This window comes from Callorhinus ursinus, unplaced genomic scaffold (assembly GCF_003265705.2).
Source record: "Callorhinus ursinus isolate GAN/ISIS: 27379988/994484 unplaced genomic scaffold, GSC_fseal_2.0 scaffold4, whole genome shotgun sequence".
NCBI lineage: Eukaryota > Metazoa > Chordata > Mammalia > Carnivora > Otariidae > Callorhinus > Callorhinus ursinus.
This window is the reverse complement of record NW_027397066.1, coordinates 93,959,608-93,986,361: the sequence shown is the minus strand read 5'-3', so window position 1 is coordinate 93,986,361 and position 26,754 is coordinate 93,959,608. Positions and strand designations below refer to the sequence as shown.

The following is a 26,754-nucleotide window of genomic DNA, read 5'->3' as shown; positions in this document are numbered from 1 at the left end:
ACGCCCTGTGCGTAAGTTTGGGGGGAGGTAAGAACAAGGGGACAATTTCAACAACTTCACGTAGGGAGAAGCTCATGAGGAAGTCAGGCTGTCAAGGCCAGCAACAGGGAAAGGAAATTCGATTTAAAAACTTGTAGTCGCGACTGTTTAAAAAAAAAAAAAAAAAAGAGGCGGGGATAAAAAGAGTAGGAAAAATGGGGGGTGGTGGTGGAGGGAAGAGACTAGTAAAGGAAAACTGGAAGAGGAAGAAAGAGTGTGCCACCCAGTTTGTTGGTTCTCCTGCTCTTCCTCTCTCACTCCTTCCAGCAGCTAGAAAAAGTTCGCAAGCGCAGCATTCGGGATGGGCGAGAGAGCTCTTCATTTACGGACCCACGAAAAGAAGCAGCCGCTTCACCCCTCCCGATCCGCGCCGCCGCCGTCCTTTCCCCCCTCTCCGGATGATGGAGGGCAGCCGGCGAAACCCAGACAGGAGTTAGCCCTGGCGGACTCCCCTGGATCCCGCGGGGATCGAGGAGCGGCGCGCAGCTTTCTCTCTGTCCCGCAAAGCCTCCCCTCCCTCCTCCTCCCCGAAAGGAAAAAGGAAAGACCGAACCTCTAAACCAACCTTACCCCTCCCCCTCTTCCTGGAGGAGCTGAAGCCGAAAGTACCGTTCTGTGATTCACCGGACAGAAAGGAGGAAGGCGGCGGCCAAGAACGCCTAGCGCGCAAACTAAGTAAGTTAGCTGACAAAACGCACCCATCTTTCAGCGCCTCGGCCGGGTGCACCAACTCCGCGGAGACCAAGTGGGCTCGGCGTGGAGGGGCCACCGGGGCGGGGACCCCGCTTCGCTCCCCCACGCGCTCCAGCGGCCCAGAGGACTCGGCGCCCGAAGTTCCTGCAGAAAAGGGGTGGTTAGCCGTGGAAAGAAATCAGGAAACTGGGCTTTCCCCCCCTCACTTCGCCGCCTAGTGTCGGGGAGATTGGCAAACGCCTTGGAGAGGACCGGGAGAAATAGCCCTGGAAAAGTGGAGAAAGTGGTCAGGAAGTCGGTCCACTTCAGGCAGCTGTTTATCTGCTAGTGTATGGGCGAGGCGTGGCGGCTCAACCTCCAGTGCTTTCCAGGTGAGGGGACGGCCAGACTGCCGATCCCACCGACCCCCGCGCGCGCGCGCGCGCGCGCGCCCGCCGCAACCTCACTCCTCAATGTCCAGGGCGCTCTGGGCAGAAAAAGCCCCTGCTCAAGGTGATTCTCAATTCCTTACTAGACTTCTTCTCCCGAGAACTTTTGGGTGAAGGCATTGACTTTTTTTGGTGGCAGCTGCTCAGGGGAGCGAGGAGGAGGAGAAAGTGAAATTTGAAGGAGAAGAGCGACTCCTTGTTTTTCCGACGTCTCATCACTTCTAGGAAGTTAAAGAAAGTTGTTGGATGTGGTGACAGCCGAGAGGGGCGCAGGACTTCTTTACAGGTGGAGATAGTCCACCGCCTGTTCGGTCGACCCCTCCCGCGTGCATGTGTGCGCCGGCGGCGGCACGCGGTGAGTGGTTCGGCGAGTGGCGTCTCAGCCGCGACCCAAGTGAATGGCCCCCAGGGACTGTGCGGGGCCTCCGCCTCCGCCGCCTCCGCCTCCGCATGCCTGGGTCTGGCCGGGAAGGATGCTAGCCATGGGGGCGCTGGCAGCCTTCTGGGTCCTCAGCCTCCTCACCTACGGTTACCTGTCCTGGGGCCAGGGCTTGGAGGAGGAGGAGGAAGGGACCTTGCGAGCTCAATCTGGAGAGAGACCAGAGCCCAGCACAACGGCCACCTCCCAACCCCATCTCGTTTTCATCCTAGCGGATGATCAGGGATTTAGAGATGTGGGTTACCACGGCTCGGAGATCAAGACTCCCACTCTTGACAAGCTCGCAGCCGAAGGAGTTAAACTGGAGAACTACTATGTCCAACCTATTTGCACACCGTCCAGAAGTCAGTTTATTACTGGAAAGTAAGTGTTACCACTTTGTATATTTATTCCTTGGAGAAGTCCTAAGTATTTAATTAAGACCCAGCTCCTAATTTAAATGAGTAACAGAAAATATGGGGAACGAGTGAATGAATGAAATGTGGTATTGAGTTATGGTGAGTATCAAATTGGATGCCCTGTTAATGATCTTGAACGTGTCCTCTCTAGTCTAGTCTCATTTTGCTTACTCTCAGAGCCTGCTGTGAAGTGCCCTCCAAGTTTTTAAATGAGATCAGTACTTGTAAAAGTCTCACCTACCAACCACATGTCTCCAGAAGGGGTCTCCTTTTCCAAATCTATTTTGGCTTTTGAGCATGCTCAGATTTGGTTCAGGCCTCACAGTAGAATTCACAATAGCCATCACTGATAAGAAAGACAGATCAAAAATTTTCTGCAACTCTTGGTTTGTTCTTAAATCTAGAATTGAATGATCAAAACCATAGGTTCTCACGGACATAAAAGAGGCCAAGGAAACAGATGGAAAGCAACGTAAAATCAGTGTACAAATGACTCTGTTTGGGTCTTTGGTAGGTAATTTTCTCTGACTGGATCAATAAAGAGGGCAATGTGTGATTACCAAGGCAATTCTCAAGATGCAAGGAAATTCAATGATAAATGTTCAACAGGAGTCAAATTTCATCTGAAGTTTTCTGCTTTCATCTGAAGTCTGGGAATTTTCTTTTTAACTCTAAGAAAAATCAGATTATTTGGATGCTTAAGTAAAGCATTTTTAATTTGTTGTTTTGCTAAACAGCTAAACCTTCTACTTAAGGCATTCACTCATTTTCATAGTTTATTCTATCCTATTAGAATATAGGTTACTATTACTGATTTGGATGTCCAAAGTCAGCCTGTGCAACTGAGGTAGACTAGGAGGTCTGGAGGTCAAGCTACCACTGGACAGAGGTAGAAGAGAAGCCTTAGTGGTTCAGTATATGCATCCTGTGAGTTCAGTCTCAGGGAATCCTGCTTCAGTGAAGTTGTTCTTGGCACTGGATCCTCTAAAAGTAGCCACTATCCATTGGAAAAATAAAGATTATTTTGTAAGAATCTCTGTCTTGCAGAGACTTTTGCTTACAGCATGATTTCCACTGCTTAGCAAACTGTCAGAACGTAGCATCTCTGCCAGAAAAGAAAAGAAAAGAAAAAAAATCCCATCCTTTCCTTTCTTGAGAATGAGAGATTTAAAAAAAAGTCTCACTGTACTTCAGAGATAGTTTAAAGGTTATTTGTGGCATCAGAAAGTCAAGGGCATTTGATATTTATAAAGGAGCGGATTTTTGGCTGGAAAATAAGTCCATCTGGTGGCTGCAGGTCAAGTTCTTCATGTCTAATCCCAACCACTCCTGTATTTGGCTTATGAAATAAATGTGTCATAAGAACTCACTGAATCTCTTCAACTAATTTAAAGAATTTAGATTTACTGAGATAGCCAGTGGTAGTTGAAAATATGTACATGAATTATATGAATTTTATCTTTCACAATAGAGCATATGCTTTAAGGCTTTTCACCAAATAAGAACATTTAGTTCCTAAACATTATCTTGCACTGATAAAATATCTAGGTTTTATCTTTTAATCTTTATGTTTACTTAATGACATGAAACAGAAATGAAACTAGGGATGCATGGATGGCTCAGTCCTTAAGGGTCAGCCTTCGGCTCAGGTCATGATCCCAGGGTCCTGGGATCGAGCCCTGCATCAGGCTCCCTGCTCAGCGGGAAGCCTGCTTCTCCCTCTCCCACTCCCCCTGCTTGTGTTCCCTCTCTTGCTCTCTCTCTCTCTGTCAAATAAATAAATAAAAATCTTAAAAAAAAAGAAATGAAGCTAGAAATAATTACTTTTTTCTCTTTTTTTTAATTGAAGATGATATACAATGTTGCATTTGTTTTAGGCATACAACATATTGATTCAACAACTCTATACATTATGCTATGTTCACCAGAGTGTATTTAATTTTTCTCTTTTGTCAAAGGTTGACTCTCTTGTTCTTTCAATGCAATCGAACATCTAATGAAAAGATTTATTCTCCTATTAAAATTTTCTATTCCGTGCGACAAATTGTGTAGCTGTTTTATAGACAGAAAGTTTAAAAAGATACCGTAACTTGATTTGAATGTTTATTTGACTTAAATAGCTGAAGACATTTTCATTTGCAGTTCTCTTTTTAGACTGGAAACTTCCTTTAAATGAACACAAATATAAGAAAGAAAGTAATGATAGAAGCCTGGTTGTGGGCCTAATATTAATGGTGCAGAGCCCAGGGATTATGGTCATTTGTCCTCTCCATGAGCACATGTGTATACTCCCTGGATCTTCTAAAGTAAAACAAAACAAAACAAAACAAAACAAAACAAAAACAGAAAGCAATAAAAACCTAACTGTCCTGAATTATTTTAAGTGAAAAATGGGTTATATAAAATACAAGAGGATTCAAATATCTTTTATGAAGAAAGTTAAAATGATTAAAACTGAGGCTACCTTTTTTTCTTTTTTAACAAGCCTCCTTTTATGTTTTGCTGAAGTCAAAATGTCAAAATCTATTCCCCTATACTGCATAAATGTGTAACAAATTCCAGATTGCTTTAATAATTTATATCATACCCATCTGGTAATATTAAATATCAGTTAGACTGTCAGTAAGCATTCACTGTTTACAGATCCCTGTATTGGAGCTCTGAGGAAGAAGTAAGAAGCCTTAATCTCTGGATAGTGGTCTTCAGATTTAAATCTACAAAAATAATCACTCAAAAGCCTAGTTAAAATGCAGATTTCGAGGCCCAACTAGCAATTCAGCTTCAGTAGGTGTGGGGTTGAGCCCAGAAATCAATAGTGATTTAACAAACACTTCAGGTTATTCTGATGTTAACAGTATTAATACAAATTAAGGGTGTTATTATTAAGTGCTAACATCCACTGTTCCAGGATAATGCATTTTTATCTCGTTTAATCTTAATAACACTCTATAAGATAGTTGCTGTTGTTATCTTCATTTTATATAGTTATGGCAAAAAATTTCAGGAGAGGTAGTAATGCAGGGGCTCTGTACATGGGACTTTGAGAAACAGCATTGTATGTGTTCAAAGTTGGCCTGGTGATAAAAAAGGTTGATTGAGAAAGTGGCTGTCTATGTTTGATTTATTTCAAAGTAATTTTCTCACCTTTTGTTTTGTTTTTCACAGTTTTACAAATAAAGACATGGATAAATGACATCATTTTTTCTTAAAAGAGAATATGGTGAAGGCTTCAGAAAGAGAATTAAAAGTTTTGCAATATTTAGAGGCGCCAGGGTGTCTCAGTTGGTTAAGTGTCCAACTCTTGGTTTTGACTTAGGTAATGATCTCAGGGTCATGATATCTGGGTTGTGAGATGGAGCCCTGCATTGGGCTCCACACTCAGTGCAGAGTCTGCTTGAGGATTCTGTTTCTCCCTCTGCTCTCCGCCCCCCCCACTCTCTCTCTCAAATAAATAAATCTTGAAAAAAACGTTTTGCAAAATTTAGGCACGCATTTTATGCAGACTTTAAAGTAGGAAAAATCGGCAATCTGAACTGAACTTATATCTTTGGCAATAATTTCGTTTTTTTACTACTTTGTTATTAATTTTTCTACTTGAAGTTACCATGGTGATCATTTTTATAAATGCAAAGGTAACTCAAATGTGTATCTGTAATAGGATATTTGATAAATTAATTGCGTATTAAAGCAACTCCTGCTTCTTGCCGAGGGTAGTCACTCTCCCAACTTCTAACAGCTCAGGTTAATTTTTGCCTTGTGTTTGAACTTTATCTTAATGGAATTATAGAAAATGTACTCTTTCATGTCTGCCTCTTTCTCTTAACATTATCCTTGTAAAACTTTTCCATGTTGTTGCCTGTAGATGTAATTCATTCATCCTCATTACTGAACAGTGTTCTTTTGTATAAATATACTATAATTTATTCATCCATTCTGCTGTTGACAGATACTAAGGTGGTTTCCAGTGTTGGGCCATTATGAATAGTTCTGCCATGAATATGTATTTGTATGTGTTTGTTGATGAACATACAGATATGTTTCTCTTGAATATCTATCAAGAACTTGGATTGCTGGGTTATGGGAATGTGTGTATTCATTTTCTGTAGAGACTGCCCAACAGTTTCGCTAAGTGGTTCCACCAGTTTACGCTCCTACCAATACACACTCTTAGCAGTGTGTGGAGTGTTCTGTTTGTTTCATATCTTTGTCAACGTTTGATATTGTCTTTTTCAACTTAGTCATTCTGGTTGTTATGCACTGGTATACCATTATGGCTTAAATTTGCATTTCTTGAGTGACTAAGGAAGTTGATCATCTTTTTGTATTTTTATGGACTATTTGAATATTCCCTTTTAAGAAGTATCTGTTTACGTCTTTTGTCTATTTTCTCATTAGATGATTGCTCTTCTTTGTTGATTTATGGTAGTTATTTATATATTCTGTTTCTTTGTCAGATATTTGTACTGCAGATGTCTTCTTCCACCCCATGGCTTACTTTTTCACTCTTAATAGTGTTTTTGATGAACAGAAGGTTTTAATTTTATTGTAGTCTAATTAATAATCTTTTTCTTTTTATGTCCTGTTTAAGGTATATTTGACTAAATCAAGATCATGATTTGGTCTTTCTTTCCTAAAAGTTTTATTGTTTTATTTTTATATTTAGATCTATAATTCATCTGAAATTAATTTTCTGTTATGGTGTAAGTCGGGGTTCAAGACTATTCTTTTTCCATGTGTACCTCCATTTGGCCCACACTATTTATTAAAAAGGCCATACGTTCTCCACTACACATCAGTGTCACTTTTTCATAAATCAGAAAAATATAGATGTTTGGGTCTATTTCTGGACTCTATTCTGTTCCATTATTCTGTCTATCCTTGTGCCAATACTACATTCTTAACTATTACAGCTTTATAATACTGATATCTGGAATGTAAGTTCTCTGACTTGTTCTTCAAAATTGCCTTAGTTCTTCTTTAACAGTTCATTCATTTTAAAAATATGGATGTACAAATGCTAAAGGTTGGGAGATTTGGTTTTGGAATATGGAGTAGCTCTTTTCTCAATTATTCTACTCTCTAAGTGAAATAACAAATGAGGTCATTAGCTGAGAATAAAGATCTGGAGGTTTAAAGACCAAAATAGAAAATATTCTTCCAGGAGAATGAGAAAGTGAATTAAGTAGGGAAATGCTGTACAAATACAGGGCACTCAACTGAGCCCACTTGAGATTTGTAGTCATAAATTTAAACAGAGATTGGTCATCGTTTGTTTGTTTTTCTCGTGCCACAGCCCAGTGCTGGTGTGCAGAAGAAGCGCCATTGAAGAGGTAGATTTAACTAGATTTGGGGCTTTGCCAAATGAATCAAGTGGGATCATGGACTCTAAATTGGCAAGGAAAAGGGGAAGACGTTTAAGGGGTTAATGTTCTCTAAGAAATCACCAGGTCAGTGAATTGACTCTGGCTGCGGTTGAAGTGAGGATATATAATAAGCTTGGAAAGCTAGATAGATACTGGTAGTTGGAGAAGTGTATGCTTGGGGTTAAAATTGTGTGAATAGTACAGTTTTGGGAAATGATAGGGGAATGGGTGCTAAGGTGAGATGGAAGAAAACATCTTTGGAAATGAGGAAGGCATGGTTTAAAGGGCAAGGTATTGGAGAGATCACTTCAGTGGAAATTGAAATTATTAACAATGAGAGAAGTAGTATTCAAGAGGATGGTGAACTAGGTGCTGGAATCATCAGCTGCTGGAGGTAAGGGGCAGGGCCTGGAACTGGGTGTGTGAAGGAGTCAAATAGGAAAGATAGTCTATAATCTGTTGCCTTGCTTTTCAAGGGAGTTGAGCTTTTAAAAGAAGACAAGAGCCAAAATTGTCTGAAAGTGACAGTGAGGAACTAGGAGGACATTCATCCCTGCTTCAGGCTCTGTGATAATTGGGGTATGAGTAAAAGAACAGCCCCAAGTTGAGAGGATGTCAGGGATACCCAGCAATCAACTAAAGCAAGAAGGTGGAGAGAAAGTCCAGGAAAGAGGAGAAGTCATAGTAAATTTTGCTAATGTCAGACTTTCAGTAACAGAAGGCTTCTTGGCAAAGGTTAGGGAGTTAGGAACGGAGAGGGATTGGTTGAATCAGAGTAGAGATGTATAGAGACATATAGAGATTAGAACCTGAATGAAAGAAGTTACATTGGGAAGATTGGAGTTACAGTGAAAACACAAATGGCGCTGAAAGGCACTGTAGGATTTTCTCCACACAATCTCCTAGGAAATGATAAGTGTTCAGTTTTAATTTTAGTCTCATTCTGGAGATTGATTGAGCTCCTGACCGTTCATCACCAACTACTGCAACCATACTGTGTATAGTCAGGCACAGTCAGGAGCTCTTGGGGCCTCATCTGGTCCAGGAAGATAGGATCCATGTAGGCCTCCTTCCTCTGTAGACTGCAATGGGCTGTACAGGCAGGGAAACATGTCTCACGAGTTTACAAAGTATTGTTTCTAGATATGAAATTGTTGATCAACAATTATGCTAGTGTTGAAAACCCTGAAAAAGTAATTGAATTCTTTCAGTCATTCTCACAGGAGAAAGATTCAAGGAAGCTAAGGAGAGTAGGGTTTGATTATTCCATTTCATAGGCATGTGGGTACACATATACATTTCCCCTCCACTTCTATTGTAAACATAACATCGAGAGTCATGCATGCTTTCTCTTCCATCAACTTCTTTTATCCAAAGCCTAGTTTTAAGTAGTGTTCTACATACTAAGAGTACACAATAAAAATCAGTTGCTAAGAGTTCACTTATTACATTTGTAAATATTTAGTTAATGCATAAACATCTAGAGAAATGTTTATGGTTAGAAGTTTAGAAGAAACTATTTTTTTCCAAGACTCACTTTGGCTTTGGAAAATGAATGTAACAACAAATGAAGAGGGTGGCTTTAAAGCCTCACATATCCATTTCAAAAAGAACAGCTCAATAGAGGAGACCACTCAACAAATAGCTGCCTCTTCCTATTTGACCTCATGGGTTTTTCTGACAGTAGAATCATGGTCAAGTAAACTACTGGCACACTCTTGTGATCAAAGTCCCTAATTTTAAATGAGTCTTTTAAAAAAGATACCCTTTGAAATGAATTTCTATTCAGGTAATCCTGGGTGAGTTTCCTGAGTAGCTGCTCTGAAAGGTGGACATTTATTCAGGTTTGGAGAGTTGAGAACATTTCCTTTCATCCAAATGACCTCTCCCAGAGATCAAAGGTGGGAGAAGCGAAAGACTTAGAGCACCCTGCTTCTAATATGAGCTCAGTATGAAAGCCTCTTTTATTTCAAAGTTTCATTCAGATTTTTTCCTACAGCAATATTCCAGAATTAAATTCACTGTAATCTTTTTCTGTATTTTACTTTGATATAATTAGAGTGTTTTGCAATGTTCTTTTATCATTCTAGATAGTAAACATTCCCGGTAGTGTTACCTCATTGAGACATTCATTCCCCTGTGTGCTCTATTGCAAAAAAGACTTTTTACCTCTAATCATTTACTCCCTCTCTCTTCTGATTCACCCAGCGTATTTGCTTTATTCAAGCATTACTCTCATTATATCACCAGCCCCAGCAAACACCCTCCCGGGTTCAACCCTGACTACCACAGAAGGGGAACAGAAATTAATTTTTACTGACAACCTTATTGTACCAATCACTTTTCCAAACATCTTGTCATTTGATCTTCACACCCACCCTGAAGGTAAAATATTTTTATTATTTTGAAAAATAGCTATGAAATATTTAACAGATGTCTTCCTTTCATGGATAATATATGAAAGTTTTAGAGAAATTATATAAGTTGATCATAGTCACACAGCTTCTAAGTAGCAGAGCCTGTATTTGAACCTAAACTTGTGTGGCTTCAGCAAGACCCTTGCTGTTTTCATCACCTTATTCTGCCCGATATGGAAACTGTAAGCACCTTAGTCTAGTCTTTAAAAAAGTTTTTAGCCTTATTTTCCTCTCTCAAGCTTCATGCTCTCCTCCAGCAAAAAAGATGATTCACTGTTTCTTGAGCATGTTCCATACTTCACTTTCTTCCTTCTTTTGCACATACTGTTTCCACTCCTTGGAATTCATGCCCTATCTCTCTTTGCCCAAATGCCAGCCACTCAGGCTCACCAAAAAACTGCCTTTCCTGTACAGCTTTACGTGATTCCTTAGCCAGGAATAATTTATTCCAGTGATGACCTTTCATAATTCTTTCTATTACTGTCTTATTATGCATCTCATTCATAGCTGTCACTAAACCTCGTACCTCTGATTTATAATCTCCATAAATCTCACAGTGCTTCGTACTAATAGGCACTAAGTATATATGTGAAGAATGAATGAATGAATGAATGAATAGATGAATAAATGATTATTTATTTCCCTCTGGCAGGCAATGTGATAGAGCAGAAAAAGCATAGAATTTATAGTGAGGAAATCTGAATTACAGTGCTGATTCAATGAACAAATTCCTGACTGTCTGACCTTGAATAAGTAGTTTAATCTCTAGGACTCCGTGGTTTCACCTGTAAAACAGGAATAATGATATTATTTATATTGCTAAACTTAAATTGATCAATTGAGGTAATATCTGAAAAATGTGAAAACTTTTAAGTATTATAGAACTTTTAAGTAAAAATTCTTTTAAATTTAGAGCTATAGCTCTGTAATTTTTAATCATATACAAACTTTAAAGGAATAGTTTGTTCTTTTAAAAAGTTTTCTGTGATACAGTCATATCTCTTTTCCAATTTCAATCTATTGGTGCAAAGAGTTAAAATTGAATCCCATTTGTTTTAATTTCTATACATAAGTTATTTTCAAAAGATATTGTTAGTTCTGAGATGTTCAGGAAGGTGATTAGGGGTATATATATATTTCTTAATTTCTGCACTTGGAAATTGTGCGTATTGTTGTCATCATGCTTGGCAGAATCTGATGGAACCCTGCTAAGCTTGTGACAACTGAAAGCAGATGCATATTTAAACAATGACATTAAGAGTACAACACTAAGTGAGAAGACATGGAAATAGGGTAATGGAAAGGCCAGTGATTAATTAACTTCAAATTCCTCCAATCAACAACAACTTTAAAATTTTACTGCGTATCATTAACATATCTCATTCAGCTTTGAATGCCAGTTCACCCCAGGGACTACCACTCAGTAGGTATTCAGTAAGTTGTTTTGAATTAAGACATTGCTCTTGGCTTCTTGGGAATTGGAATTTGATATGCTCTGTGACCACTATTTCAGTCACCTTCTAAATGACTATGTTGCCTGCAGCATCTGCCCCTAATACTAGGACCTGGGTGAAATTTCAATACGTTCAAAATCATACCACTTCTCTGGTTAAAATCTTTTAGAAACCGACATTACCTATAGGCTAAAGCCCCATTCCTAAGCATTCTATATGAGGACCTTCAAAGTATGGCTTCTGATAAAATTCTGGTGCAATCTCCCAACACATTGCCATTTATACCTTCTCTGGATTATCACTGCCAAGGTACTATGCCTCCCAACCCTCCTGTTTCCATCTAAGCAGGTTTCCCTTTGCTAGAATATCCTTCATTCTCCTCTTTGTTGCATCCCTCCAGACCCTCTACTACCTTCATCTCCTCTGCAATCCTTCTCTGATCATTTTCTTACCCTACACCAGGCAGAATCAAGTGTATTCTCCTCTGTTCCTACAGCCTCTCCTCTTTACATTTTTATAATATTTGTAATTATTTATGTACCTATTTCCTCCCAATTCCAAAATGCACAACAATACATTAAACTGTAAACTTCTGTCTTTTTAAAGACTTTATTTATTTATTTATTTAAGGGGAGAGGGGCAGAAGGAGAGGGAGAGGTAGAGACTCTCAAGCAGACTGAGCATGGAGCCCAGTGTGGGGCTGGATCTCATGACCCTGAGATCACAACCTGAGGTGAAACCAAGAGTCAGATGTTTAACCAAATGAGCCATCCAGGTGCCCCTGAACTGTAAACTTCTTACAATGTAGTCTATTTAAACAAAAACAACATATCCTACTGATTAAAAAGAAGGATTCTGTAAGACACCAGCCATGTAACTTAAGCTATATATGCCTCATTTTCTCATGGGAAATGGCCATGATAATTATAGTACCTACCTCAAAGAGTTTATTGTGAGGGTTAAGTGGGATTATGTACATGGAACATATAGAATAGAGTCTGCCACATAGAAACTTATTTATTTATTTATTTATTTATTTATTTATTTATTTATATAAAATCTTGATCATCTTGGTTATTCTCTTCATGCTGGGCAACTTTAAGCTATCCCACAAATAGTGAATGTTGATAAGCAGACTCTCAATAAATATTTCTTCAATAATTATACTGAATCACCATTGCTAATCAACTGGGATTTGATACTGTATTTCATAGAGTTAGGTGGACATAAATATTTAGATTGGTAGGAACTTTTAACAATTGTTCAAGTATAATTTTAACCTTTATCATGTTCAGCGAAAGCAGCCATGTTAAGTGGAAGTTATTTGAGGAGCAGGGTGCTATGTGGGAAGAACAGTAGGGATAGGGTTGAAGACCTGGGTCTAAACACCAGTTCCCACCTACAGTGAAACCTTAGATAGTTACTTCATGCCTCTGAGTCTCCTCATCAAATGAGAGTAATAGGAGCTAACAGACCATTACTTTCTGGTTTGATTATCCTATTAAATGAGACCATGTTGGTGAAAACATATAGAGTATTGCCTGACATATAATAGATGCGCAATACATTCTAGTTTTAGGTTTAACTGAATTCTGCAGGGCATTTATTTTGAACAGAAAAGGAAAAATCTTTCCAAAGTCTCAACTACACTTTTAAATGTTTTCCAAATTGGGGGTGTGTAGAGCCTTACCAAAAATTGTGACAATACTCACGAACCTTTTGGGTTTACCGTATGTTGGCTTTATACACCTTTTCTTGGGTATGATTATGACAGCCAACACAGTGATAGAACTCTTAGAATTCAAAGGGATATCACATGTGATTTTTTTCCAACCGCCTCATTTTATGACAATGGATAGGAATATTCTTTCCACTGACCAAACAGAATCAATAATAATGCATCTCTATCATAACACCAATACCAATCTACTAAGAACCTGGACCTAGTAGGGAGACGAGCCAGACAATAATCACTAGATTATTGTCCTCTTGCTGAAGAGATATATTAATGTGCTTTTCTCAATCCTTGGTTGTTCTCAGACTTGACTGGAGAGGGTAAGGGAACCAGACAGACCTAGATGAGAAAGAAGCTGAGGAAACTAACTGGACCCTATGGGATTACTGGATTGGTCTATGCACAGTGACCACACAGGCTTTGTGAGCATGGTTTGGCAACATTCAGTGTCCAATAAGGTCCAGCCAAGAGGTACATAGCAGCAGGAACATGAGTGGCAATCAATACTGGATTAAATTCATGCCCACAAATCCAGAATAGGCACTCAAAAATGCCCAGTGATCTTTTTAACTTCCTCTAGTATATGTTCCATTCTTTAGAACTACTATTTCAGAATTTCTCATCTCCTCAAACTGCCAGTATCCTATCATGAGCTCATTACCTGACCTCAAAATTCCATTGACAGAAGCAATAATGAATAATCTATACCACAATATTAACGTATACTATAAATTATCTATAATTTTAACATTTTTAATAAATCTGTGATTTATTAGAAAGTTATAAAAAGATTTGCCATAATCTTGGATCTGAGGACCTCAAGAATTTTTTTAATTGTTTTATCAGACTTTAAATAATTATCTTCAGGGTTGAATATTACAAGATTAAAGACTATATTATATCCTTTGAACATACCAGGTTTTTGCACAGAATAAGGCTATAATAAAAGTACGTGAATTGAGTGTATCAAACTTATCAAATTAAAATTTTTTTAGTTTAGGACACCTGGGTGGCTCAGTTGGTTAAGCTTAGGACTCTTGATTTCAGCTCATGTCATGATCTCGAGCCCCACATCAGGCTCCACGCTGGGCATCAAGCATGTTTAAGATTCTCTGCCTCCCTCTGCCCCTCCCCCCAACATAGGAAAAAAAAATAAAGTTTTGTTAGTTTAGATAATTTTTAACATACTTGAAAATATAAGCTCAAATACTTGAAATCAGTTTTGGTTTTTGTTTTCTTTCTTTTTTTTTTTTTTTGCTTTGGTTCTAGTTTGGTTGTCTTTCAGTGTTCTGAAGTATAATTTAATAATAAATTTTTCTAACTAAAAGGTTTAGTTGAAGATAAAATCTTGGGAGTAGAGATGTAACATTTATTTGGCACTTAACAAGTGTTAAGAAATTATATATATATGTATATACATATATAAATAATTCAATATTATATATTCTCTAATTTGTCTATGTATGTATCTTTCTCTCTTCCAATATATATATAGACCTCATAACTCAGGGGTAATTATTATTATCCACATTTTATATATGAAGAAATCAAGCTCACAGAAGTAGAATATCTTGGCCGAGATCCCATAGTAAGTAATGAGGCTAGAACTCCAATCCTAACACTACGATTGTTCTACTACATTACTCAGATGGTTGACAAGATGGGTTTAGTATATCTGCATAGCTACTCTTTAGAGTTAGAGTGGAAATTAATAAATATCTTGTTCAAGTAAAGCCACAACAGGCTAAAATAGGTGTAGCTATTCTAAAAAGCAGAAACTCATTTTCAAACTGGCTTTCTCATACAATTTGGGCAAATTGGAATAAGTTCTTATTATTCGTTTCATATCTACATTAAGGATGACACTATTATTTTACCTTTCAAAATTTGTAATACTTAAATTGTTAATCAAACTACACTTTCTCATATTGAAATGAAAAAAGAATTTAAGTGGTCCAAAGGGATTTAAAATATAATCCCAGCTCTGTTTTGTTACTGTGTTTTGAAGTAATAGTTGAATACTTCCTATAAAATGTTTTGTTTGAATTTGACTTTGAAAAGTTTTAAGGATTTTTTTCATATGTATTATTGCCCCTAACCTATTAAATATTAACAATTAGACATTTAGAACCGTAAGATGTACGTTAATAGTGCAATGCGTAAGAATTACCTGGAGAGCTTGTTAAAGCCTTCATTCCTCTGGACCCCACCCAGAAATTTTGTTTCAGAAGGTCCTGGGTGGGACCTGAGATTCCTCATTTCCGGTAAACAGCCTGGTGACGATGAAGTTGCTGGTCTGGGGACCACAGTGAGTGCGGAGTAACACTGCAATACAGTTTTGGTCTCTAAGGCTCCATGACAGTTTATTACCATCTTCTTTCTTTTTTCCCCCACCATTTAACACCCACCATATGCATAAGGCTGTTTAATTTAAATGCCATCCAAGTAGCAAGTGCCGTTAATAATTCATGTGGTTTTCTTTATATCCTCTATAGTTGAAGGTTTGTTTCAGGTTACGTAGATCTGGCTCCTGGAAGAGACAGCTTCTTTATTAATGTGCTTCTGCTCTCCCACAGAATGAATGATAAAAAAGATTCCTATTTTGGGCAAAGCAATTGCCTCAAGAGCAAAAGCAACTGAATTTCTGAGAACTAAATTGTGAAATTAAAGGTGCTAGGAGATACAGATATTTTAGCACATTGTTCTCTTTTAGAACCTTTCTACCACAATGCCAACTTAGAGAAAATGGACATTTATTTTGGGGTCTTGTTTAAATCAATAAATTAAGAATTTGATCTAGGGCGCCTGGGTGGCTCAGTTGGTTAAGCGACTGCCTTCGGCTCAGGTCATGATCCTGGAGTCCCGGGATCGAGTCCCACATCGGGCTTCCTCCTCAGTGGGGAGTCTGCTTCTCCCTCTGACCCTCTTCCCTCTCGTGCTTTCTATCTCTCATTCTCTCTCTCTCTCAAATAAATAAATAAAATCTTTAAAAAAAAAGAATTTGATCTAGTTTGCATCCGTTTCAGGATGAGTTCAGGTATATCCTGATTTTTTTAAAGTGTTCTAGCTGGTCTGAATTAGCTGAGGAATTCATTGTCATCATTTACCTTTAAATGAAATTAGGTCATTTGGTTTAACAGTCTGAGATTTGCTAAAATAATTCAGTGATTTGGTTTTAACAATAGAACTTCTCAGATCTCTTTTCTGATGTGGCTCTGAATGATCGCAGATGCCAAAATAATAAAAAAATATATATAATTTAAAATAGAGGGTTTTTTATTTTTTAAGATCAGTGTTAAGCCTCACCACAAATCTATGAAGAAGGTGAGTGTTAATATTTCTCAGTCTTAAAAAGGAGTCTCCCAGGGTTAAATGCATACCCTTGGAAGTTCTGTGAAGGAGAAAACTACACATTGACTAATTTGTCACACTCATGTGTAAACCTTCGTGAAGCTTTCCATTACCAGTTAATGGTTCTTGAGGTAATCACCTTTGATTTAATTAGGCTTCTTGTTTTTATTTCTCTGAGATTCATTCAGCATTCATTCATTCAGTACTGACCACCTACTCTGCCAGATACTGTTCTAGACACTGGGAGACGTATCAGTCAACACAACCTACAAAAATCCCTGCTCTGGTGACTTTTATATTTTAGTGCAAGGAAACACAAATAAGTGAAATATATAGTATGCTAGCGGACACTATGCTCTGTGAAGGACAATACAGCAGGAAAGGGGATTAAGAGGGTAATGTTATGGAGGTCATGGAAGGCCTCATTAAGAAAGAAAGTGAAGGAGGGAGTCTTGTATGTTGGTGCTCCGGGCAGACAGAACAGTAGAAGCATAGGCCCTGTGGTAGGAGCACCTTTGATATGTTGAGGAACCATTAAGAAGTCCATCTAGCTGGACTGATCAGAGGGAGGACTGGGGGCGGGGTAAGAGGAGGTGGGGTCAAGGTGGTTAAAGGAGCCAGATTCTGTAGTGCAGTGCAGGCCAGGACGGGATAGGGACTTCCACTGTGAGCAAAATGGGAGCCATGGAAGGCTTTGAGCGGAGACGTGACATGACCTAACTTAGTTTCAACTGATTTACTTTGGTGCTTGTGTTGAGGATAGATTGTAGAAGCAAGGTTTGCAGCAGGAAGACCTGGTACAGAGATCATCCATTAACCTGTGTGGGGAAATTATAGCTGTGGAGAGGGGTGATGGAAAGCAGTAGATTCTGAGTATACAGAATCTCCACAGGTAGAGCAGACAAAATATTTTTATGAAGTACAGATAGTTTTGGGGGAAAAAGAGGAGTCAAGGATAACTTTAAGGTCATTCATTCTGCTAATAGCACAAAAACAAAATGTGCTCGCTCAAGTAGGTGAAGTTACTACTGATTACAAATTACAGGAATGCCTTCAGCAATTACATTTGACACTTCAAAGCCCACCAATACACGAGAGCCTTTGTTTCTCCCTTCTCCTTTACCTGACTCTCTGAGTTTTTACAGTTTGAAGGAGTGCCATAACACATACATTTTTTTCATTTAGCAGTAAGGTCCACAGAAGGGCATAGTAGATGGAGTTGGAAGACCTGCATTTGAATTCTAGCTCAACCACTTACTAACATTTCAAAGGAAAGATAAAGCAGCGCAGGGGAATGTGGAAGAGGCGGCTCTGTCAAGACAAGAACAAGAACAAGAACAAGAACAGGGCTCCTTTGGCCCCAAAGTTGTCCAGAATGGCATTAACTAGGTAAAGTTGCCATTCCCATCACTTCGCCACCTCAAACTTGAAGTCACAAACCCTGCGCATTATTGGTACAGTACACATTACTAGTATTAGAGTTGCTCAGATGCTTGCTAAAAAAAGGAAACCAACAAGCACAACCAATGTATAAATTGGACATTCCTCTCTATTGCCATTACCCTGAAAATGCTGCTACTTCAGACAGATTAAATGTCAAGTGTAGACAGCACACACACACACACACACACACACGCACACGTTTCTCCCTTTCTCCTGGATTAACGTCAAGGCCAAAGAGTCTGAGTAGCACTTGGTGTTTGAATCTTCACCTGCACTTATGGAGTTATGACTTTTAAGGATTTATTTCTGGTAAGAATTTTTTTTTTTAATTCGAGCTGTGCTCATTTTGTTTCTTAGTTTATAAATAGCTAAAAATAGAACATCTGGTTTTATTCTTAGAAGACAGTCATTTTAAAAAACTTTTCCACGTTGGTGATCTCTTCTTTTTGTTCTCTGAGTTAATAAAATTGTTCTCTAAACAATTTGTGAACCACCCTGGGTAAGTTGTATCGCTGCTGGCTTCTGTGTTGTTTTCTAGGCCAGAGAGTTAACAGCTGTGCAGATACGGAGACAAGTTTTAATGAGATGAATGTTTGTTTCAGTGAGTTCATTCACCTTCGTTACCCCCTAGTATTAAGATTGAAAGGTCCACCCTCCATCTGACATAACAGTGAGCCCAAACTTTCCCTTTCTTGGCTTTTGAAGGACAGGCACTGTAAAAAATTTTATACTGAAGCAAAAGAAATTTTTAGAACTATTTCTTAAAGACCACTGAATCTCAAGAGTCTTTTACATTCTCTAATTTCTCCTCAAAATCCCTCCGTTTTAAATATTTGTGGGAAACTTTAGTGAAACCTGTCCTGAAAGAGTTGCCTTCCTTCCCCGCGTGCTGAGGCCTTTCGGTGCCTTTCTGGGCCCGGGGCAGGGCTGTAATCGCACGCCTCCAGCTGTCTGCATAGGACCCACACAGTCCCCTCTTTGTCCCAGGGCCTCCTTCTGACCTCGAGGAGCTGGCCGGTTCACAGGTTTGTCTGCCACAGGTAAACTGATTTATTTCCTTGTTGGACTTGAAACTTGTTCTGTGACTTACAAACTCTTTTTCTATGGTGGAACTTTTTATTCAAGTGAGGTCTTTGATGGAAAAGCTCAGTATATAAAACAGATGGAAGTAGAGAGTCTGGCAGAGGTTCCTAGCCTCAACCCCTTCCTTCAAAGGCTGGCTCAGGGCCCCTCTGCCCCATCTCCAGGGTTCCTGGGTCATGGTCTGAGATACTGAGGCCTATTTTGTCTACTCTGGGAGTCATTTCCCAACAGGTCAAGAAAGATACCTGACTGACTTAATGCTGCAAATGAGTACTCTGTGGACAATGCAGTTATTCTCAAGAATAGAGAATGTAGGCATTTAGTTACAAAATATAAAAATAGTACACAGCAGCAGCAACAACAAAACGCCGCCTATCTCTTCAATACATCTTTAATAAGTCCTTGCTTTGGTTTCAACAGATTTTTTTTTTTACAGATTATGATGTTTGTCCTGATGCTTTTAATGAATTGATCACAGTTTTTAAAGATGATGCAGTTAGTAATAATCTTAAGGTATTGTAATGCTCTAGTGCAGGGGCATGAAAGACTTTAATATACAAACTAGAGTACATGGAAGTATGAGGAAAATAATAACGAAGCAACAATATCTGTGGAGTGGAGAAGACTTTCCAGGTAGTGTCAGACTTTCAAGGCTTTTTTTTTTTTTTTTTTTTTGTCTTCAAATACCATTTCAGTAGCCCAATAGAGAGTACCAGGGAGCTATTACTTAATAACTAAGTTATAGGTAAGCATGTTGCAGAACAGTTATTGAGAACTAATACTTAAATTTGTCCTCTTTCTATGCATATTCAATAAAATGCTTACTATAACCCTACTGCCTCATTATTATCTCTCTAATTCTGTAGCAGGAAAATCAGTAGGAAGTTGTTCAGATGAGAAATGAGAAGCTGGAAAGACATAATAATAAGAATGGAAAAGAGAACAAAACTTCAAGAGATAATCCGTATTAGAATGGACATTACTGAATCCCCAAATGAACATAGCTGGAAATGAAAAGAAGAGAAACTACAAGACTTTCAGGAAAGTTCTCTTTGGGTGGCTGGTGGATCACATAACATTATCCAAAGTACACATTAATTGAAATGCAAGGTGGCAAGTATTCTACCTTTAAACTGTGCTGCTTGTCTTCTTTATGTTTTCATTCTGTTTTCCAGAAACCAAATATCTTTTGATAATATGCAACCATATAAACACATTCTGGTGAAACAATCCCACATCCTTGCCCTCCCATTGTAGTTGCCAAATGGTCTAAAAAAATCATGGTAAATAAATATAAACTGGAACACAGCAAATGTCTGTAAGATTTTTTTTTAATGCTACACATGATCATTGTAAATCCTATATAAATAAAAAATTATAGCAAACTGAGGTTCCTCTAGTAAATGTTGAAATTCAGAAAAGATAAGACATGAAAACAGTAAAATCTTATTTCTCTCTTACCCTGGCCTCTTGTGAAAGCTAAAAATTCTGTCTCGTTTGAGACTGTGAAATTGTTCACAGGTTCACGTATGTCCCTAACATTTTAATAGCTAACTGTCTCAGAAAGCTTTATGACTCTGACTCATGTTTGGCCAGAATGATTCAACCTTAGGGAATCAGTGCACTAGACCAGAACTAGTCTGTACATTTGAAACATTAAACAGAAGATTTTTTTAAAGGAAATATTATGTATGTTTAGAAGTAAAGCTGTTAACAGAACACTGGACTGAGGGTGAACAGAAATTATTTTTCTCCACAGTGTACTCTTGGCTTATGAGGTTTATGTTCTGTGTGAGCCACTCAGAAAGATGTCTACAGCAATTTCAGGCAGATTACTTAATTTAACATTTGCCTGAAAAGAAATGTGCTTTTTAGACAGTTCTAGTTATTATTTAAAAAAATATATAGTGCTTTTAAGTTGCTATTTTAAGAAGAAAGACATTTTTATCACCCCCTCCCCCTAAAGAACCTAAAACCACAAATGGCTTTGATTTTGGAGAGGTTACTAAAAGGGCTGGTGGAATAGAAATGGAGAGAGTTGTGTAATTTGTGAGAGGAGTTTGACTTTGAAACAAAGGTAAGAGAGAAATATTCTGGTGATTTAAAAAGTAGCAGGTTCAAAGAGAGGATATTTTCAAGATAGACATGGGCTTGAAGATGTGGGTGAAGGTATAGCAGAAAATAAAGGGGAATTTAGGGGAAAGTAGATCTTTAAACAAATGGAAGTGGTACATTTTTATCACAGTTGCTTCTTCTCTTGTCTATTTGAATCTTGTTTATCCTTGAAGAGCCAGATCAACGTCTGTCTGCCTTTCTCCAAATCTTCCTCACCTTCAGCTCTGTTATGCATGCATTTGTATATATATATAACTGCTAACAATAAAATATTCAGGTTAACAACCATAGAGAAAAAACATATAAAAACCTGTGATGTAGGGGCCTGATATTTGTCAAAGTAAATGGTTTACAGACCTTCTATAATTATCACAGGTGTCTGGTTTGGGGAACATAGTACAAATAGAAAAATTATTAATGGGTTTCTTAATTTCTCTACATCCAGGGCAACCTCTTAGACCGCATTTTATCTTTAGTCATAGCATCGATTATACTGTTTGTACTACTGGCTATGCACATAATTTTTCATTTAACACTAATTTTGGCTCTATAACTCTCTCCCTAATTAGACTGGATTTTCATACAGCAATGCTTTATGTACAGGGACATTCAATAAGGTGGCTGATTTGTCATCTCCTTTTTCATCGAACCACCTCACTGAGTTCAAGTTGCATCAGGAGCACTGTTCTTCAGTTTCTTTTCCATGGTATTTTGGAAGGAGCTGGTAAGAGGAAGTAGAGGCTCCAGGCAGTGGCAACAGCTGGAAGGCATCTCTAATTAGATTCCAGCCGGACTTGGGCCACATTTATAACTTTCCATATGCTGGCTTACATTTCCTTATAAAAAGGTTCCCAAAACAACACGCAAATTTAAAAAGATTTGCTGCACTTGTATATGTCACTCAATATGACGCTGTTTTCTTTGAGCACCTTAGTATGGAACATAGAATGGTGATCACCGAGTGCTAAGTTAGAAGATGTTATCCAGAAAGGATGTCTTAGAAGGTCTGTGTGCTTGACTGATTTGTTATTTATTCATAAGAGTTTTAAGACTTCCATTGCCTCATAAAATTAAAAGATATAAGCCTAGCAGATGAAATTCTATCTGGCTTTTAAGTTTTTTCTCTCACGTATGTGATTTGGAATCTCTCTTGTAAGTTACTGGTTTTTTTAAGAAACACAAAAGAAGCAAACCATTGTGTTCAATATACAAACCAATCAGTGGCCATGAACTATGAAACATATGTTGTGCATTTGTGATTATAGTGTTGTGCTCAGCAGTAGAGAGAAGGTTTGGAGTTGTTGGGTTTTATTTTTTTAGCATTCTATCCTGGAAAAACTGATTTAAAATTTTCTTTCTCAAGGAAATTAAAAGTTATATTTGTTGCAGAAGAATTAAAGACCCATTGCTATTCTCAAATGGATTATCCGTCTACTTAATTTTAGATTTTATAAATTTTCCCATAAAACTTATTGCTTATTAGTTTTGTACTTATGAAGGATTTGTTTTTGTATTTGCTTTCTCCAGAGAGAAATTAACTTAAAAAAAAAGATTTATTTATTTACTTGAGGGCAGGGAGGGGCAGAGGGAGAGAAAATCTCAAGCGGACTCCACCTGGAACGCGGAGCCCAACAGTGGGCTCCGCCTCACAATCCTGAGATCACGACCTGAGATCATGACCTGAGCGGAAACCAAGAGCCAGGTGCTTTTAACTGACTGCACCACCCAGGAACTCCTTAACATTTTTTTTTAATATTTTATTTATTTATTTGTCAGAGAGAGAGAGAGAGAGAGAGAGAGAGCACAGCAGGGCGGACTGTAGGCAGAAGAAGCAGGCTTCCCTGCTGAGCAGGGAGCCTGATGCGGGACTTGATCCTAGGACCCTGGGATCATGACTTGAGCTGAAGACAGACGCTCAGCCCAGCGGACTGAGCCACTCAGGTGTCCCACCCCTTAACATTTTTTTTTATTATGTTATGTTAATCACCATACGTTACATCATCAGTTTCTGATGTAGTGTTCCATGATTCATTATTTGCGACCCCTTAACATTTTTAAAAGAAGAAACCCTTAATATTTAAGGATGTTAACAAAGATATGTAAATGGGGATACCAGGGTCCTGGGATCGAGCCCTGCATTGGGAGAGTCTGCTCCCTCTCCCTCTGTCACTCTCCCTGCTTGTGCTCTCTCTCTCTCTCTCTCTCACTTGCTCTCTCTCAAATAAATAAATAAAATCTTAAAAAAATAAAATAAATAAAGACATGTAAATGAAATGGTAGTAATACCTTTTGGAGAACTGAATATAAAAGAACAGTCACCATCCCAAGGTGTCAGACATCATATTGAAGACTTTATTGCTATTAACTTACTATGTAATGAATCTTCCTCAAGACCCTCCTCCCCACACCTAGCCTTACCTCAAAACATTTCATATTTATGAGCTGCCCACAATTACTAAAAACATTAATTATTCTAAAGTAAAATGATTCTTTAATTTATGATAACATACATCATTATGTAGTTTCCTCTTGCCTGTACAATTGCAATCACCTGTGAAATGGTCTCCTGCCGCCAGTCTCTTCTTTCCATCGTTTTTCCTCCCATAAGCCCCTGGAACTGTCTTTGTAAATTACCAGTCAGAGAGACTGATCATGTCACCTTTGTGAACTTACCTCTTTTACATATCTCTTTGCCTTTCCACAGGCTGTTCCTTTTGAGGAGTTCCCTTTCTCAGTTTATTTGTGATTCATCCTTCAGAACTCAAATCAAATTTTACTTCCTTCACTCATTCCTGTAGATGAGTCTCTCTTTTTTTATTAGTAGATTTTATTTATACTTACCAGGACTGTAGCACTTGTTGCCATATTCTCCATTGTATGCTGAGCTCTTCAAAGGCATAGGCCTTGTCTTATAAATTTAAATTCACCCTGTACCTAGCATTACATGGCATTTAACAAACAGTCAATAAATATTTATTAAGTGAAAGTATGTTCCCACTGATTCTAGCATATTGGTAATATTTTTTAGTATTTTTATTTTAATATTCTAGATCCACTTCTCTTTATTTTTTCTGTCAAATGACTGATAAGTACCTCTTTATGTTCTAAGGAAATAATATATTAACCACACCCTGTAAGAAGAGATGTCTCCTTTATTATTATGAATAATTTCGATCCTAATTTTTTATTCTAAATATATGTTTTCAAAGAAGGCTTTGCCTCACTTTCTTTCAAAATCAGTACAAGTTCTACCCTTAATATTATCCTCGCATTTTTAGACAAAGAAATTAAATACTATATTATAATTATTTTTCAGCTTGGGCATATAACTGAATGAATATTCAACTTCTCCGGTGCTGGTTTGAAAAATTATTATATTTCAGTACAAGTCTGTTTTGTTAAGTTGTTCCATCTACAAATTATCCAGTCTTGGTGAAGATATGGAGTTCAATGAATACTTGGTTATAGTTTACATCTTGGTTCCAACTAGTGAAAATGGAGCTTATGTAAGTCAGCTGGAAATATAAAGACAAAGAGAAGAGAAAGGGAAAAAGAAATGATGACACTATAAACCAAACAGCTACCAATTGGGTACAGTTGTCAAAGAAGGCTAAAAATATGCTGTATATCTTTTAGATATTTTATATCTGTTCATGTTTGACCATTAATATATCCTGCTGAGAAACAGTTATCCTATATCTCTACCATAAATTTCAAATCAAGTCTTTTAAAGTTATAAAACTGTTTTGTCCTTCCTGAATAAAACCCATTAATTTTACTTATTATAAATTATTATGTAAATAGAAATTAAATATTATAAATTATTTGCCATATTCCCCTAACATGTTAATTTTCTAATTAAAATCAGGATATAATAAGCAGAGGTTGAATTATCTTCTGTCTTCTTGTAAGTAAGATATATTATTACTTTAGAATAATTAGATAACACGTTTCATTTTCTTCTGTAGTAGTTTTGGATATAGTCCATTTGCGTATCTTAGGTTGGAGTTACACGATAGCTGAATAATCCCCAAAAGGGGAAAATTTTCATTCAAAAAAAACCCACCAAATTCTAGAGAAGAAAATTCCAAAGCCTTCTTTAAAAATGTCATGGTTACTTTCAACCACATAGGCAGGAAAGTTTTCCTTCATAATAACCAATTGTAAATTCCAGTTAGGCTTCTTCTATCCTTCTTCATATTCAGTGGAATTAGAATACTTCTAAGCTATCATTTTCATAACTTATAAATGCCTTAATTCATCCCTTAGCCTTTATTTCCTTGAGCTTTTGTTTTTGTGGAGTGTTTTTCTGTGTCATCATGACCGGATCACACATGTAATGAGAGTCTGATGTGAAGTAATTGTTTGCAAAGTACTTTAGCTTTCATAAATTATAATGCTGTATAAAGCTATATTTATATCATAGTTTCTATATAATAAAGGCATTTTGTGACACACACACACAAAATTTTGTGACACTAGATAATCTTTCAACTTAAACAGGGTAGAATAGAAGAGACAAAATAGAACACACTGATCCAACCAGCATTGCATTCTTCCTAATAGAAGTAGATTTACATGAAATTTTTTCACCGAGCAGAAAAATACGTCCATGAAGTTATATGTATATCTACTAGATTAAGTTCCTGATATTTGGGCTTTTTTTTAACCTATGAAAATGATACTTTTGTACCTAATACTTACATTAATAAAATGATGATACAATGCCAAGAAGTAGCAGATACTATGAAGAAAAATAAGGCAACTTAAGGAAAAAGACAACAAAAGGAATTGCCCTATTTCTAAAGGTACTCAGGAAAGGTGTCTTTGAGGAGGAAACATTTGCAACCTGAATGAAATGAAGCAAAAGCTAATGTACAATTGGTCTAGGCTAAGGAAGCCACAGTGGCAAAGGTCCAGGGATTGGAGATGCCTCGGCATGTTTGAGAAACCGGCAGTAGGCTGGTGTGCAGTGAATGAACAGGGCATGGAGGGAAATGAGAACAGAGACAGAGTCTGTCTTGCAACCCATGGTAAAGACTTTGAAACTTAACCTAAGCGTGAGGAGATGCCACTGAAAGATTTTGAGCAGAAGTGTAACATGATATAATCTATATTCCAAAATGGTTTTTTGTAGCTCTTAGTACTTTGGTCAGGCTGTATGATGCAGAGGGCTACAGCCTCCCAGAATAAAGGATAGTGTATCTCCCAGGATAGAACGAAATTTGCTTTCCTTCCTTATAGCCACTTGGATTTTGGGCTAGGTTAAGAGGAGCTGGTCCACAGAAGTGAATTTTGACTGTCAAACTCTACCGTAAAATGTGGACTCATGCACCTGCACAAATGCAGTCTGACTCCCCATGTGTCCAAGGCAGGCTTCCCCACTTCTGCCTGGAGCCCAAACCAAGTGTTCAGAAGCAGGGGACACCACCATGGCTCATCATAGGCTGCAGGAGCCTCCATAGCTTATCCACCATAACACCGGCCAGCTACTGAGTGTGGGGCTTTGTCCCTGATGCCAGCGCACTAGTGGAAGAAATTTGATAGAGTTACGGCAACGTCGTAAAAAGGCAGCTGTATAGGTCGTTTATGGACCTTCCACGGAGGCACCTGTACTGTACCATCAGAGGTTTGATGACGACCGAAGAATACATTTATTTTGGCCTCTGGACAAGATCAAAATCTGTAAAGAAATAGACTTGTTAATTGCATTCTTTGTTTCTCTTAAAATAACTGAATTGCCATTTTCAAACGTTTAAAGAATAGCATTCCTATTTTAGCTACTCAGAACTTTAT

The 26,754-nt window shown here is 37.9% G+C and overlaps 1 protein-coding gene across 1 annotated transcript in view; it reads left to right on the top strand.

The window, feature by feature from the left end:
- The first annotated feature begins 740 nt into the window (after nt 1–740).
- ARSJ (arylsulfatase family member J) overlaps nt 741–26,754 on the top strand; it is a 78,921-nt gene continuing 52,907 nt past the window's right edge. Inside the window, exon 1 of the mRNA XM_025874022.2 lies at nt 741–1,962. Within this exon, the coding sequence (XP_025729807.1) occupies nt 1,559–1,962 (404 nt within the window). The 5' untranslated portion in view covers nt 741–1,558. The remainder of the gene's footprint in view (nt 1,963–26,754) is intronic.